Raw genomic sequence first — 16316 nt, forward strand, 5'->3', positions numbered from 1 at the left:
AGATCTGAACCTAGGACCTCTTGTCTCTAGGCCTGACTCTCAGTCCACTGAGCTACCCAGCTGCCCCCTCAGCATTGTTTTAATTTGCATTTCTCTAATCAAGAATGTCTAATTTATTTTTTCAACAGAAGAAACAAGAAGATAAACATGAAAGAACAATTATAAGTGACTTAATGAGGTCAAATTGTTTACTTCTTACATTGGGAAAAAATCTCAAGAATGAAAAGACTACTTGAGTAGTTTGAAAGAGCAATTAGATGTAGAAGTCTTGAAGTTGCATTGAAATATTGAATAAGCCAGGAAAAAAAATGGGTAGGAAGAGGAAAAAATCAAATTATTATCCTATATAATAGAGGCATGAATGGGAAAGAACCCAAATTCTTACAGTGAAGGAGAAGATGGTGTGGAGGGATGGTAGTGCTAGAACCCTATTCTTATCAGCTCTAGGCCAAAGAGGGGGAAAAACACATATATCTAGAAGGGTAAAAGTCATCTTAACTTACAGAGAAATAGAAGGGCAAAGTAAGGGATAAATGAGGGACTCCTAGAAGGTTGAACAGTTTAAGAACTAGAAAATTAAGGGGAGGGGACATGGGAGGTATTCTTAGAAAGGGTATAGATTAGAGAGAGAGATAGTAGTCAGAAGAAAATTAGACTTCTGAGGAGGAATAGGGTAAAAAAAGAATGAGAAGGATAAATATTTAGGAAAAATGTGAATGAGATGAATTTACCCATAAAATGGAAATGAACAGTAGAGTGGATCAAAACTCCAAACCTAACAATATGTTGTTTACAAGAAATATATTAAAAATGAGTTATGTGTAGATTAAAAATAAAAGGCTGGAGAAGAATATATTTTGCTTCAGCTGATGCAAAAAGAAAAGCAGAGGTACATGATCTCAGACAAAATTAAAGCTAAAATAGATTTGATTATAAAGAGATAAATAGGGAAGTCACATTATGTTAGAAGGTACCATAGATAATGAAGCATTATTAATACTATATCTAGATGCACCAAATTTGACAGCATCCAGATTTTTAAAGGAAAAGCTAAATGAGTAACAAGTGGAAATAAATAGAAAGCTATAACAGTGGGGAACTTCAATCTTCCTTTCTCAGAACCAGATTAATTTAACCAAAAAAAAAAAAAAAACCAAATAAGAAGGAAGTCAAGGATAATAGAATCCTAGATAATCTAAATGTGATATGTATCTGGAGAAAATTGAATAGGAATATAAAGGAATATGCCTTTTTCTTTTTTAGTTTTTTAATCTTCCTTCCTTCCTTCCTTCCTTCCTTCCTTCCTTCCTTCCTTCCTTCCTTCCTTCCTTCCTCCCTCTCTCTTCTTTCTTTCTTTCTTTCTTTCTTTCTTTCTTTCTTTCTTTCTTTCTTTCTTTNCTTCCTTCCTTCCTTCCTTCCTTCCTCCCTCTCTCTTCTTTCTTTCTTTCTTTCTTTCTTTCTTTCTTTCTTTCTTTCTTTCTTTCTTTCTTTCTTTCTTTCTTTCTTTCTTTCTTTCTTTCTTTTTTATTTATTTGTTTGTTTATTTAAGCCCTTAACTTCTGTGTATTGGCTCCTTGGTGGAAGAGTGGTAAGGGTAGGCAATGGGGGTCAAGTGACTTGCCCAGGGTCACACAGCTGGGAAGTGTCTGAGGCTGGATTTGAACCTAGGACCTCCCGTCTCTAGGCTTGACTCTCAATCCACTGAGTCACCCAGCTGCCCCCTCTTTCTTATTTATTTATTACCAATTACATGTTATTACAAATTTCTACACAACTTTTCCTAAATTATAGGATCAAACTTATTTTCCTCCTTCCTTTCCCTTCCCACTCCCAGTATTGGCAGGCAATTTGATCTGGGTTATACATGTATTATTATGTATAACATTTCCATATTATTTATTTTTGTGAGTAATCTTATAAAAACCAAAACCCCAAAACATTAACCTAAATAAACAATTGAAAAATTATTTGCCTTCATCTGCATTCTGATTCCAACAGTTCTTTCTATGTAGAGGGATGATAACATTCTTTTGTCATGTCAGACAAAACTGTCCTACATCATTGTATGCTGATAATAACTATCTATCACAGTTGATCATTCCACAATATTGCTGTTATTGTGTACATTGTTTTTCTGGTTCTGCTTATTTTGTTCTACATCATCAGTTTCAGTTTCTGAAATAATCTGGTTCAACATTCCTTATAGAACAATAGTATTTCATCACCATTATATATCAGTTTGTTCAATCATTCCCCAGTTGATGGATATCCCTTTACTTTCCAATTCTTTGCCACCACAAAAAGAGTAGTTATAAATATTTTTGTATAAGTAGGTCTCCCCCCCCCTACTTTTTTAAATCTCTCTGAGATACAGGCCTAGTAGTGGTATTACTGGATTACAGTATGCATTATTTTATAACCCTTTGGGGATAATTCCAAATTGCTCTCCAGAATAGTTGGATCAATTCACAGCTCCACTTTCTTTCTTAAAAAAATCAAATTAACCAATGGTTTATCTATTTTGTAGATTTTTTCATAAAACCAGCTCCTTGTCTTACTTATTACTTTATTAGTTCAATGGTTTTTCAATTTTATTTTTCTCTCCCTTGATTTTCATGATGTACAATTTGGTGTTTATTGGGGGATTTAAAAATTTGATTGTTTTCGGGGGCAGCTGGGTAGCTCAGTGGATTGAGAGCCAGGCCTAGAGACGGGAGGTCCTAGGTTCAAATCTGGCCTCAGACACTTCCCAGCTGTGTGACCCTGGGCAAGTCACTTGACCCCCATTGCCTACCCTTACCACTCTTCTGCCTTGGAGCCAATACACAGTATTGACTTCAAGACGGAAGGTAAGGGTTTAAAAAAAAAAAATTTGATTGTTTTCTAAGTTCTCTATTTTATTGATGTAAGTATCTAGAGATGTAAATTTTTCCCTAAGTATAGCTTTGGCTACATTCCATAAATTTTAGTCTGTTGTCTCCTCAAGTTATTCTCTTTAATGAAAGTATTATTTTTATGATTTATTCTTTGACCATTCCTTTTTTAGGATAAGATTATTTAGTTCCATTAAATTTTAGTATTTCTGCTGCCCTTTGTTGGATATAATTTTTATTGCATTATGATCTGAAATGGATGGTTTAATATTTCTGGTTTTCTACATTGATTATATCAGTTTTTAGTTTTGTTTTATCTGAGATCATGTTTGTTACCCCTGCATTTTTTACTTTGGTTGAAGTAGAATAGATTCTGCTCCATTTCCTTAGTTTTATTCACAATGCTCTGCATCTCTTGTTGACTTATAAATTCCTCTTCTATCCATAAATCTTATAGGTAATATGTTCCCTGATCTAATTTACTTATTATATCTCCTTTTATATCTAGATCATCTATTAATTTTATATCTAGATCATCTGTTAATTTTTTATCTTAGTGAATGGTGTAAGATATTGGTCTATACATAGTTTTTGCCAAACTAGTTTCCAGTTGTCTCAGCAATTTTTACCAAGTAGTAATTTCTTATTCCCAAAACTAGATTTGTTTTTGTCAAATACAAGATTCCTATAATCTTTTACTGCTGTTTGTTGTATGTCTGCTCTGTCCCACTGATCTACTTTTCTATGTCTTAGCCAGTGCTAGATAGTTTTGATAATTACTGCTTTATGATATATAACATACTGCTAGACCTTTTCCCTTTACTTTCTTCCATTAATTCTTTTGATATTTTTGATCTTTTATTCTTCCAAATTAATTTTATTATTATTTTTCTGTCTCAATAAAATAATCATTTGGTAATTTGATTAGAATGGCATTGAATAAGTAGATTACTTTAGGTAGGATTGTCATTTTAATTACATTGTTTCTGGCCATCTGTGAACAATTAATATTTTTCTTGTTATTTAGATCTAACTTTATCTGTTGAAAAAGTATTTTATAATTATGTTCATGCAGTTGCCAAGTTTGTTTTGGCAGCTATACTCCCAGGTATTTTTTTCCATTTGTGATTATTTTAAATGGAATATCTCTTTCAATCTCTTCATGCAGGACTTGATTAGTAATATATATATATATATATGTATATATAAATGCTGATAGTTTATTTGAGTTTATTTTATAAGCAGCATTTTGCTAAAATTATTGATAGTTTCAACTAACCTTTTAGTTGACTCTCTAGGATTTTCCACAGATACCCTCATGTCTACAAAATTGTTAAGAATTTCTTCTATTTTTCCTTCTTTTGATTTTGTCTTATTTTTTTCTTGACACCTTATTGAGTCATTAGCTTCCATTGTCCAATTCTAATTTTTTTGGGAGTTATATTCTGCATTGAACTTTTGTGTTTCCTTTTCCATTTGGCCTATTCTATTCATTAGGAAGTTGCTTTCTTCAATGAATTTTTGCCTCCCTTCCCATTTGACCCATTCTTGTCTTTTAGGAGTTATTTCTTCAGTGGTGTTTTTTGGCCTCCATTTCCATTTGGCCCATTCTTGTTTTTAAACTGTTGAATTTTTAACATTTTAGAATCATTTATTTATTTATTTTACTTCTTTTCAAGTTCTTCTAAGAGTTCTTCCAAGGCCTAACATCCTTTTTCATTTCCTTTGGGGCTCCTTTTTACCACTCTTGTCTTCTTCTGAGTTTATATTTTGATATTTCCTGTCACTAAATTACTTTTCTAAGATTAGGTTTCTTCTTTTTTTGCATTATGATATTCCCTGTCATTAAAGTAACTTTCCAAGACAAGGTTTCTTCTTTGTCTTTCACCAATTTTCCTAGTTATTATCTATTTCCTGTACCTCTACCCCATTACCTTGTCTACCTGTTGAGATTCTACTCTGCTCCTGGGGTAAAGGGAGTGCTGTTCCAAGGTTGTAGTGTAGCCTTCTCTGATGCTTGTTGTAGGTCTGGTTGTCTTTGGGTCTCTCAGTGTACACTTTGAGGGAGTGACCCAGCTGACATCTTGTATAGGAGGACTTGCTGTTTTGTCCTGGAGTCACTCTTCCTGCTGTCATTTTCCCTGTTATTTTCTGTGCTGACCTGTTTCAGTCCCACCTCCCCTTCCAGGTTATTGCCTCAGGCCATATGAAAGCAAAAAAGTAGGGCTGCTTTTTCCTCCTTTCCTTTTATTGCCTTAGGCTGCATGCAATGGAATAGCACTTCTCCTTGCTGTCTCTGTTACCAAAAGCCACATTCAAGGTCTTAGGGTGGTACTGGGCTGCTCCTTTCTGCTCTTTCGTTGCCTCAAGCCATTTGGCTGCACATTGGGTTGCTCTTGTTTTGCTTTTATCTTACTTCAGGCCAATTGGCATCCCATAGGACTGGCATTAGGCAGGCATTGGGCTGCCCCTCCTTCTCTGCTGTTTCATTGCCTCAGGGCACTTGGAAGCCCTTTGGGCTGGTCCTCGAGTTCTATAGTCCTCCAGACCCCCTATTCAATGCCCTCCTCCCTTTTCACTCCATTGAGATGTGTGTTTCCTGCTTTCCTTTGTTTTGAGGCATTTTATTTTCTACTTTTGTTTAATTGAAGGTTTGAGTGAATTGAGCATCCCCTATTCTACCACTTTAACTCCCATCCCAAAAATGAATTTCCTAAGAAAAAAGCATCAGAGAAGATGGATTTATGAGTGACTTCTACCAAACATTTAGCATTCAACTAATTCCAATATTAAATAAATTATTTGTATTAATATTAAGAAGAAGGAGTGCCGCCACACTCCTCTTTTGAAACAAATATGGTGTTGGTACCTAAACCAGAAAGAGCAAAAACAGAGAAAGAAATTTTAGATCCTTTTCATGATTGGATATGGATACAAAAATTTTAATTAAAATACCAGCTAGGAAAATGCAACAATATATCACAGAGATTATATATTATGACCAAACAGGACTTATATCAGGAATGCAGGGATGGTTTCACCTAAGGAAAACTATTTACATAATTGATTATATCAATAACAAAAAAAATCACAAAAATCATGGGATTATATAAATAGTTGCAGAAAAATCTTTCAACAAAGTACAATATTCATTCGAATTAAAAATATTTGAAAGCATATGCATAAATAGATTTTTCCTTAAAATGATAAGCATCTACTTTAAACTATCAGGGAGCATTATTTGCAACAAAGGTAAGCCAGAAGCCTTTCATTAAGATCAGAAGTGAAACAAGGATGTCCATTAGCATCAATATTATTCAATATTATATTAGAAATGTTAGCAACAGAAGATAAGAAAAAAATACAGAAGGAATTAGAATGGGCAAAGAGGTAATAAAACTACTTCTTTATGCCGACAGTATGATGGTATATGTAGAAAATTGTAGAGATTCGACTTAAAAAGTTAGTTAAAATGATAATTTTAGCAAAGTGGCAGGATATAAAACAAACCCACATAAATCATCAACAGTTCTATACATTACTAATAAAGTCTTGTAAGAAGAGATAATATAAACCATTTCATTTAAAATAACCATAGACAGAATAATATGCCTGGGAGTATACCTACCAAAACAAACCCAAGAACTACATGAACCTAATTATAAAATACCTTTTATAGAAATAAAGTCAGATTTAAATAATTGGAGAAATGTTAATTGTTAATGGATGGTCAGAGCCAATATAATAAAAATTATATAATAGAAATTATAATTCTACCTAAACTAATCTAATTATTAATTGTTATCCCAATTAAATTACCAAAAATATTTTATTGAACTAAAATAAATTTTAAAAATTCATTTGGAAGAACAAAAGTTTAAGAATATCAAAGAAATTTTGAAAAAATATAAAGGAAAGAGGTCAATCAACACTCTTTGGTACTGACTAAGAAATAGAAAGGTTGATTAGTGGTTCAGAAAAAACATACAAAAACAGTGGTAAAAGATTATAGTAACTTTGTGTGACAAAAGTGAAGATTCAAGCTTTTAGGGAAAAAATTCACTATTTAGTAAGAATTGTTGGGAAAACTGAAAAGCACTCTGGCAGAAACTAGCTATATTCTATATATAAACTATGAAGATAATATAAAAATGGACACATGATCTAGATATAAAGGAAGATATATGCAAATGAGAAGAACAGGGAAGATAATCACCTACCAGATTTATGGATAGAAGAATTTATGAATATTCAAGAGATAGAATGTATTAGGAAATGTAAAATGGATCATTTTGATAACAGTAAATTAAAAAAAGTTTTTATAGAAATAAATATTTCTAGGATTAGAAAGTAGGAAATTGGGAGGGAATTTTATAGACAGTTTCTCAAATAGAGATCTCATCTAAAATATAAAGGAAACCTTGTCAAATTTATAAAAAATATGAGCCATTCATCAATTGATACATGGTCAAAATATATGAACAGATAGTTTTCAGATAAAGAAATCAAAGTTTTATATAGCTATATGGAAATATGATCTAAATTATTGCTGATTAGAGAAATTCAAACCAAAATAACTCTGAAATATCATCTTACACCTCTCAGATTGATTAAAACGATAAAAGGGCAAAATTACAAATGTTGGAGGAAATGTGGAAAAATGTGTACACTTGATAACACTGTTGATGGACCCATGAATTGATCCAAACATTTTGGAGAATGATTTGAAATTATGCTTAAAGAGTTATAAATTGTCTATACCCTTTGACTTAGCAATATCACTGTTAGGTTTGTTTCCTAAGGTGTTCAGGGGAAAAGGAAAAGAAGCTATAAACCTAATATATTGATAGAAGCTCTCTTTGTGGTGGCAAAGAACTTGAAATTAAGGAGGTTCCTGTCAATTGAGGAATGGCTTAAAAAGTTGTGGCATGTGATGTGATGGTAAGAAATTCTGAACAGGTTAGTTAAAAAAAAGGAAAGACCTACATGAAATTATGAAGAGTGAAATGAGCAGAATCAAGAAAATATTATATATTACAAAAGAAATTTTCTTTCAGGAATAACTTGTGAATGTCCATCTTTAGAGTAATAATTTATAAATAGAAACATGTAAGAGTTTTACATATACATGTTTTTGTCAAATGTTGCCTTCTATCATGCAAAGAGGGGAGAGAAGAGAAATACTGTGAGCTCTAATGTAATAAATTATTCTTAACAAGAAAGCAAAAAAAGTGAAAAAAATAATATAAATTTATAGGAGATGTGGTCCACTACTTTCGTGTTTTTCTCTAGTTTCAGCAGCATATGCAAAGGAGTGGAATAAAGGCAGGAGAGGGTGAATAAAATCCAGGACTGAAGGTTGAGAGGGCTAGACTGGTGATAACATAAAGGGACAAAGAACTCAGGAGAAGAGGACAATGTAGACTTGAACTGATTCACTAACTAGTCAGGATGCGGAAGGGAAGTGTAGGCTATGCTGCTATGAGGGTCTCAGAAAGAAGTGAGAGATGCCTTGCGTGATTGAAGGTCATGGTGAGAATGAAGAACTAGGTTAGAGACCACAAGGCAGAGGGAGAGATAGAATGATAACAAATTATTATCAGTTAAGGGGGTTGTAAAGTTCATGAACATGGAAATTGAACATTTGTAGGTGATGGCAAGTTTGAGGATAGGACCATCTTATCTCTGTAGGGAACTCAATTGGGGTAGAAATGTAAGTTCAGAAACTGGTAAGTCAGGGTATTTTAAAGTGCGTGATGAAGTCTTCCCTAGTATATGAGGCAGGAGTTGGTCAGCAGAGAAAGACTGAGAGTCAGGACCTGAATTCATTGAGAAAGGAAATAGTGTGTCAGTTGTTGGTAAGCAATAGCCACCAGAATCTTGATTGGGTCATGATTCTTGAATGAATGAACCTTAAAGGAGGAGAGAGGTTCCCGAGTGTTGACAGTAGAGGGAGAGTCTGAAAGTGGCATTGTAGAACAAATATTACAAATCTCTCACTTGGCTAGTCTCAGAGGATCCTACTGAAAATTCATTTAGTTCCAGAAAGGGTGGACCAGGGGTGCCCGAATGGACAATTTTGTTTGAGAACCCAAGATTTAAAGAAATTCATCATTTGTTTTCCTCAATAAAAAGTACATATGTTTTTTGAATGTATTTACATTTTAAATCATCATATTACAGATTATTTCGAGTTTGTAGAGGACCTTAGACCTTGTAGGCCAATTCTATTCCACCATCTTCCTTTCTATTTTTCATTGAAGAAATTGAGATCCATCAAGGTTATGGGATTTATTTACCTAAGGTCAGATGGGCAGATTCAGATTTCAAAACCAGAACCTCTGATTTTAAATCCACTTCTCTTTCTGCTCTACTACAATTCCTGGTCCTAAATATTGGGGGGAAAAAGAGAACAATTGCATATATACACAAGTTGACTTAATGGAAATTAGATAACCTTCTTCTCTTGTCTGTGACATAATGACATTATCATAGTTGACAATATCTGAAGAGTGAATTATGCCTTACTCAATTATTTTTTGCCAGGAATAGAGATCTTAATTCCCAGACTGTACTTTCTGTAATGGTAAGCCATGAACTGTTGTGGTTCTATAGGGTCTGTATAGAACCTCAAACACTATCTTGTATAATACCCTCATATTATAATTGAAACAAATCTAGAGAGAGGGAGGGCCTTGTCCAGAGTCATATTAGTAGTAAGGAGTATTGCTAGAATTTTTATCTGAGTCTTCCAATTCTTATTCTTTGCCACTTTTCTTAAAGTATCCACAGGGTTGGTATTGTGTCCTATGTCTCTTGGCATTCAATTGTCACAAGGCACAGTATCACTCTGTAAATTAGTCATTCTCCTTCATTGGGTCATGAAATGTGGGAATTCAACATAGAATTTCAAGAAAAGCAATATTCTTTTGGATTATTTTCTTTTTAAAAATTAATTAATTTTTAAGAGTATTTTTCCATGGTTACATGATTCATGTTCTCTCCTTTCCCTCTTCCCTCCCCTATCCTGGAGCTTACAAGCAATTCCACTGGGTTATACATGCATTATTGCTCAACGCCTATTTCTATATTATTCATATTTGAAACAGAGTGATCTTTTAAAACCCAAATCACCGTTTTGGGTTATTTTCTGAATACATACAAGCTCTCTTTTTAGTTAACATCAATATTTAAAAGTATGTTGTCTTAGTAAGGAGAAATTGGTGACAGCTTTTTGCTGAGCAGATGGAAATTTTTGGCTCCTAGTAGAAATTCCTTTATGTAGATTTACATAGAAACTTGATCTTAGTCACAATCAAGCCTATTAATTGCCCATATATCTAAATAATTTAAAACTCCAAAGTGAAAAACTTTTTTTTGAGCTTTATTCAAAATATAGTTATGCTTTGTTTCTGTACCACTTTGAAATTCTGGTTTGTCTGATTTGTTTTTATGTAGCTTCAATCTTAGTCCTTTGCAGAGGCACACTTTCTGGACAATTTTAATAGGTGGGACCTTTACGTGGACCGGCATCTATGGTATCAATCAGTCCCAAGTGCAGAGATACATATCCTGTAAATCTAAGTTCCATGCAAAATTGTAAGTCTACATCCCTTCTATTTGTCATTAGTATTGAATTTTTTGTCATTGGTCTTTAAGTTCTAAAAAAGGATAACATGTAAGAAATAAGGACAATTTAAAACTTTTTTAAAAAGTAAGTAGATTAAATAAGTTTGTTTTATATAATAGCTTCATTTAATTTCTTTCATTATGTTTTAAATCACTACCAAATATTATTCCTATAAGATGAATTGATTCATAAGTGAGCTTAGAATTTCAGTTAATTATGTGAAAATTCTTTTTCCTTTCCACTTTTGTTTTTGTCTTTTGTTATTTTTTGATAATGTTCATTTCTATCTCCATGTGCCTGAAGACCAATTTTTGACTCACAGTCATTTCATACATTCATAAGGGCTGCCCTTCAGTAAGTGATCCATTCCCTCTGTAAAGGCAAAGACAATGTCTCCATTTAGATTCATAACCTGATGATGTTCACTTTACCTTATGATGCACTTTATGGGTACCACATAAATTTGATGGTAAACCTTGAATGCTATTCTGTATTAGATGACAGGACTAACACTAGGATCAGATGTAACAGAATCTCATGGTAATAAAAGCACTTCTGGGCCAATAATTGAACTAGCAGTAAATCTATCTCATGTTGCAATTAAGTCTTTTTATATTTATTGGTGATGATAACAAAATTACAATGAATTTGCAAAGAATCCTTGCTCAGTAACAGGGGTAGGAGGCTCCATTGGTTCTCTGTTGGGATATATTAATTCTCTTCATCTTTTCTACCTTTTAATCAATATGTGATGAGCTCTCTGATTCTCCAGCTTTCAGTTTCTACTACCTACCAGTCTGCCAACATACAGAGTTTTTGTTAAAACTTCAATTGCTTTATTTGAAAAGGCCTTAAAGCCTCAAGACATACGGACAATTTATTTAGCTCCTCATTGTCTATCTTCTCATTTGTAAAATGATACTTGAGTCATAATACTGCTTGCAAATTTATTTCATCAGAATAGATAGTTCCATCATGCATGTCATCATTGCTGGAGAAATACTCAGTAAACATTTATATACCTTCTGTTATGTGTTAGGCACTGTGCTTAGTGCTGGGGATCTGAAAAGAGCCAATACACAGTCCCTGACTTCAAGGATAGACTTATAGTCTATTAGAAGAGACAGACCTTATCTCGTAAGGATGACACATTCAGCTACAATTGCATCCTTAATAATTTAACTCATGAGTTTGTTAACTTATAACAAAACAGATCTCAGAGAATAGAACAAGACCCACCAATTTTGATAGTTGTGTACTTTACCCCAGTGAACAATACTCAGGAAGGAGTTCTATTAGTTTGATTATTGATATGGTTAGTTATATGGATGATTTTCCTAATGTTAAAATAGCCTTGCATTCCTGGTATAAATCCCACCTGGTCATAGTGAATAATCCTTGTAATGACTTGCTGTAGTATTTTATTTAAGATTTTTGCATCTTTGTTCATTAAGGAGATTGGTCTGTAGTTTTCTTTCTCTGTTTTTGGTCTTCCTGGCTTAGAAATCAATACCATATTTGTGTTATAAAAATAATTTGGTAAGACTCCTTTGCTTACTTTGTCAAATAATTTGTGTAGCATTAGGATTAGTTGTTCTTTAAATATTTGATAGAATTCACTTGTGAATCCATCTGGCCTTGGGGATTTTTTTCTTAGGGAGCTCCTTGATGGCTTATTCAGTTTCTTTTTCTGAGGTGATATCATTTAAGTATTCAATTTCCTCTTTTGTAACCTAGGCATTTTATATTTTTGTAAATATTCACCCATTTCATCTAGATTTCCATATTTATTGCCATATAATTGGGCAAAGTAGCTCGTAATAATAGTCTTAATTTCCTCATTAAAGGTGAGATGACCTTTTTCATTTTTGATACTGCTAATTTGATTCTTTTCTTTCTTTTTAAAATTAGATTTACCAGTACTTTATCTGTTTTATTTGTTTTTTTCAAAGTACTTCCCCATGTACCCTTATTAATTATAATTTTTATGGCATTATGCTCTGAAAAAGTTGTATTTATTATTCCTGCTTTTCTGCATTTGTTTGCAATGTTTTCTGCCCTAGCTCATGGTTGATCTTTGTATATATACCACGTACTGCTAAAAAGATGATATATTCTTTTTCATCCCTGTTCAGTTTTCTCCAGATATCTATTAACTCTAATTTTTCTAACATTTCATTCACTTTCCTTACTTCTTTCTTATTTTTTTTTTTTTGGTTCGATTGATCTAGTTTTGATAGTGGAAGGTTAAGGTCCCTCACTAGTATGGCTTTACTATCTATTTCCTCCTTAAGCTCCCTAAATTTCTCCTTTAGAAATTTGGATGCTATATCATTGGGTACATAAATGTTTAGTATTGATATTACTTCATTGTTTATATTACCTTTTAGAAAGATAAATTACATTCCTTATCTCTCTTAATCAGATCAATTTTTACTTTAGCTTTGTCTGGTATCATGATTGCTACCCCTGCTTTTTTTACATTAGATGATGCACAATAAATTCTGCTCTAGTCTTTTACCTTTCATTTGTGTGTGTCACCATGGCTCAAATGTGTTTCTTGTAAATGACATTTAGTAGGATTTTGGTTTTTAATCCATACTGCTATCTGCTTCCATTTTATGGGTGAGTTCATCCCATTCACATTCAGAGTTATGATTACTAATTGCGTATTGATTCTGCTCTATTCCCTTTCACTCTGTTTCTCCTCACAAGAGTTTTGCTTTTTATCACCCCCCCCCCCCACTTCTCTCTCCCTCCAATTACTTCTCCCTTCCCTTATCTTATTCACCTTCTACTTCTCTGTAGGGTAAGATATAATTCTATACCCCAGAGTATATTTGTTTTTCCCTCTCTGAGGTAGTTATAATGACAGTAAAGTTTATTAAGCACTTTACCCTGGTACCTGGTACCACCCTTATGCTCCTCTCTCCATAATGCTTTTTCATGCCTATTTATGTTATATAATTTACACCATTCTATCTCCCCTTCCCTTTTTTCTCAGTGCAATTCTCTTTTTCAACCCTTGATTTTTTTTACATATCACTTCATATCACATGCACATATATCATATCATACATATCATTTCATATCATCACATATACACACATATCATATCATCATAATCATCTTACTTCCCCACCCTCTAAGAATTCCTTCTACAGATATCCTCTTTCTATGTAGAAATACAAACATTTTGACCTTAATGAGTCCCTTAAATTTTCTCTTTGTTATTTATCTTTTTAGGTTTCTCTTGAGTCTTATGTTTGTAGTTCAGATTTTTTGTTTAGGTTTGAGTTTTTCCTAAGGAATGTTTGGAAATTTTTTTGTCCTATTGACTGTCCATTTTTCCCTCTGAAAAGAATATACTCAGTTTTGCTAGAGAGATGACTCTGAGTTGTAAACCTAGATCTTTCACCTTCCTGAATATCATATTCCATGTCTTCTGATCCTTTAATGTAGAAGCCGCTAGGTCTTGTGTGATCCTGATTGTTGCTCCATGGTATTTGAATTGTTTCTTTCTGGTTTCTTGCAGTTTTTTCTCTTTGGCTTAGGGGCTCTTGAATTTAGCAATTATATTCCTCTAAGTTGTCATTTGAGGATTTCTTTCTGGAGCCGTGGTGTATGAATTCTTTCAATTTCAGTTTTATTTTCTTGTTTGAGGGATATTTCAGCAGTTTTCTTTGCTAATTTCTTGTATTATGATGTCCAGTTTTTTGTTTTTTTGTTTTATATGGCTTTTAGGTAGTCCAATACTTCTTAAATTGTCTCTCCTGGATCTATTTTCCAGTCAGTTGTTTTTTCAATAAGATATTTCATGTTTTCTATTTTTTTCATTCTTTTAGTTTTATTGTTTCTTGATTTTTCATAAAATCATTAGTTTCTAAATGGTCAATTCTAATTTTTAAGGCTTGATTTTCCTCCACCAGCTTTTGGTACTCCTTTTTCATTTCTTCTTACATTTCTTTCATTTCTCTTCCCTACTTTTCCTCTGCATCTCTTAATTGGTTTTTGAAATCTTTTTTTTGAGCTTTTCCAGAATCTGTGTCCAATCCATATTTTTTCATTTGGTCTTTGCATATGTTTGCTTTGCTTTCAGTGTCTTCTTCTGTGTCTATATCTTGCTGTTTGTCTCCATATAAATTCTTTAGAGTTAGTTGCTTTTTTTTTTGTTTGCTCATTTTTTAAAAATTTTAAACATTTATTAATATTCATTTTTAACATGGTTACATGATTCATGCTCCCACTTTCCCCTTCATCCCCTGCACTCCCCCCACCCATGGCTGACACACATTTCCACTGGTTTTGTCATGTGTCCTTGATCAAGACCAATTTCCAAATTGTTGGTAATTGCATTGGTGTGGTAGTTTCGAGTCTACATCCTCAATCATGTCCACCCCAACCCATGTGTTCAAGCAGCTGTTTTTCTTAAATGTTTCCTCTCTTGCAGTCCTTCCTCTGAATGTGGGTAGCGTTCTTTACCATAAATCCCTCAGAATTGTCCTGTGTCATTGCATTGCTGCTGGTACAGAGGTCCATTACATTCGATTTTACCACAGTATATCAGTCTCTGTGTACAATGTTCTTCTGGCTCTGCTCCTTTCACTCTGCATTAGTTCCTGGAGGTCTTTCCAATTCACCTGGAACTCCTCCAGTTTGTTATTCCTTTTAGTGCAATAGTATTCCATCACAAGCATATACCATAATTTGTTCAGCCATTCCCCAATTGAAGGGCATACCCTCCTTTTCCAGTTTTTTGCCACAAAAAGCGTAGCTATAAATATTTTCATACAAGTCTGTTTATCTATGATCTCTTTGGGGTACAAACCCAACAATGGTATGGCTGGATCAAGGGGCAGGCATTCTTTTATAGCCCCTTGAGCATAGTTCCATATTGCCAGCCAGAATGGTTGGATCAGCTCACAGCTCCACCAGCAATGCATTAATGTCCCAATTTTGCCACATCCTCTCCAGCATTCATTACTCTCCCCTTCTTTCATTTTAGACAATCTGCTAGGTGTGAGGTGATACCTCAGAGTTGTTTTGATTTGCATTTCTCTAATTATTAGAGATTTAGAGCACTTTCTCATGTGCTTATTGATAGTTTTGATTTCTTTACCTGAAAATTGCCTATTCATGTCTCTTGCCCATTTATCAATTGGGGAATGGCTAGATTTTTTATACAATTGATTTAACTCCTTGTATATTTGAGTAATTAGACCCCTGTCAGAGTTGTTATAAAGATTTTTTCCCAATTTGTTGTTTCCCTTCTGATTTTGACTACATTGTTTTTGTTTGTATAAAAGCTTTTTAGTTTAATATAATCAAAACCATTTAATTTACATTTTGTAATTTTCTCTAACTCTTGCTTGGTTTTAAAATCTTTCCTTTCCCAGAGATCTGACAGGTATACTATTTTGTGTTCACTTAACTTATTTATAGTTTCCCTCTTTATATTCAAGTCATTCACCCATTCTGAATTTATCTTGGTGTAGGGTGTGAGATGTTGATCTAAACCTAATCTCTCCCATATTGTTTTCCAAATTTCCCAGCAGTTTTTGTCAAATAGTGGATTCATGTCCCCAAAGTTGGGCTCTTTGGGTTTATCATATACTGTCTTGCTGTTGTCATTTACCCCAAGTCTATTCCACTGATCCTCCCCTCTGTCTCTTAGCCAGTACCATATTGTTTTGATGACTGCTGCTTTATAGTATAGTTTAATATCTGGTACTGCTAGGCCCCCTTCCTTCACATTTTTTTTTCATTATTTCCCTTGATATTCTTGATCTTTTGTTCTTCCAAATGAAATTTGT

The 16316-nt window shown here is 33.4% G+C and overlaps 1 protein-coding gene across 1 annotated transcript in view; it reads left to right on the forward strand.

Moving 5' to 3' along the window:
- The window catches only part of LOC123250116 (sodium-coupled monocarboxylate transporter 1-like), a 238114-nt gene that overhangs the window by 37052 nt on the left and 184746 nt on the right, over positions 1–16316 (forward strand). Inside the window, exon 6 of the mRNA XM_044679153.1 lies at positions 10332–10472. Within this exon, the coding sequence (XP_044535088.1) occupies positions 10332–10472 (141 nt within the window). The remainder of the gene's footprint in view (positions 1–10331; positions 10473–16316) is intronic.

The sequence above is a fragment of the Gracilinanus agilis genome, chromosome 5 (assembly GCF_016433145.1).
Source record: "Gracilinanus agilis isolate LMUSP501 chromosome 5, AgileGrace, whole genome shotgun sequence".
NCBI classification, from domain to species: Eukaryota; Metazoa; Chordata; class Mammalia; order Didelphimorphia; family Didelphidae; genus Gracilinanus; species Gracilinanus agilis.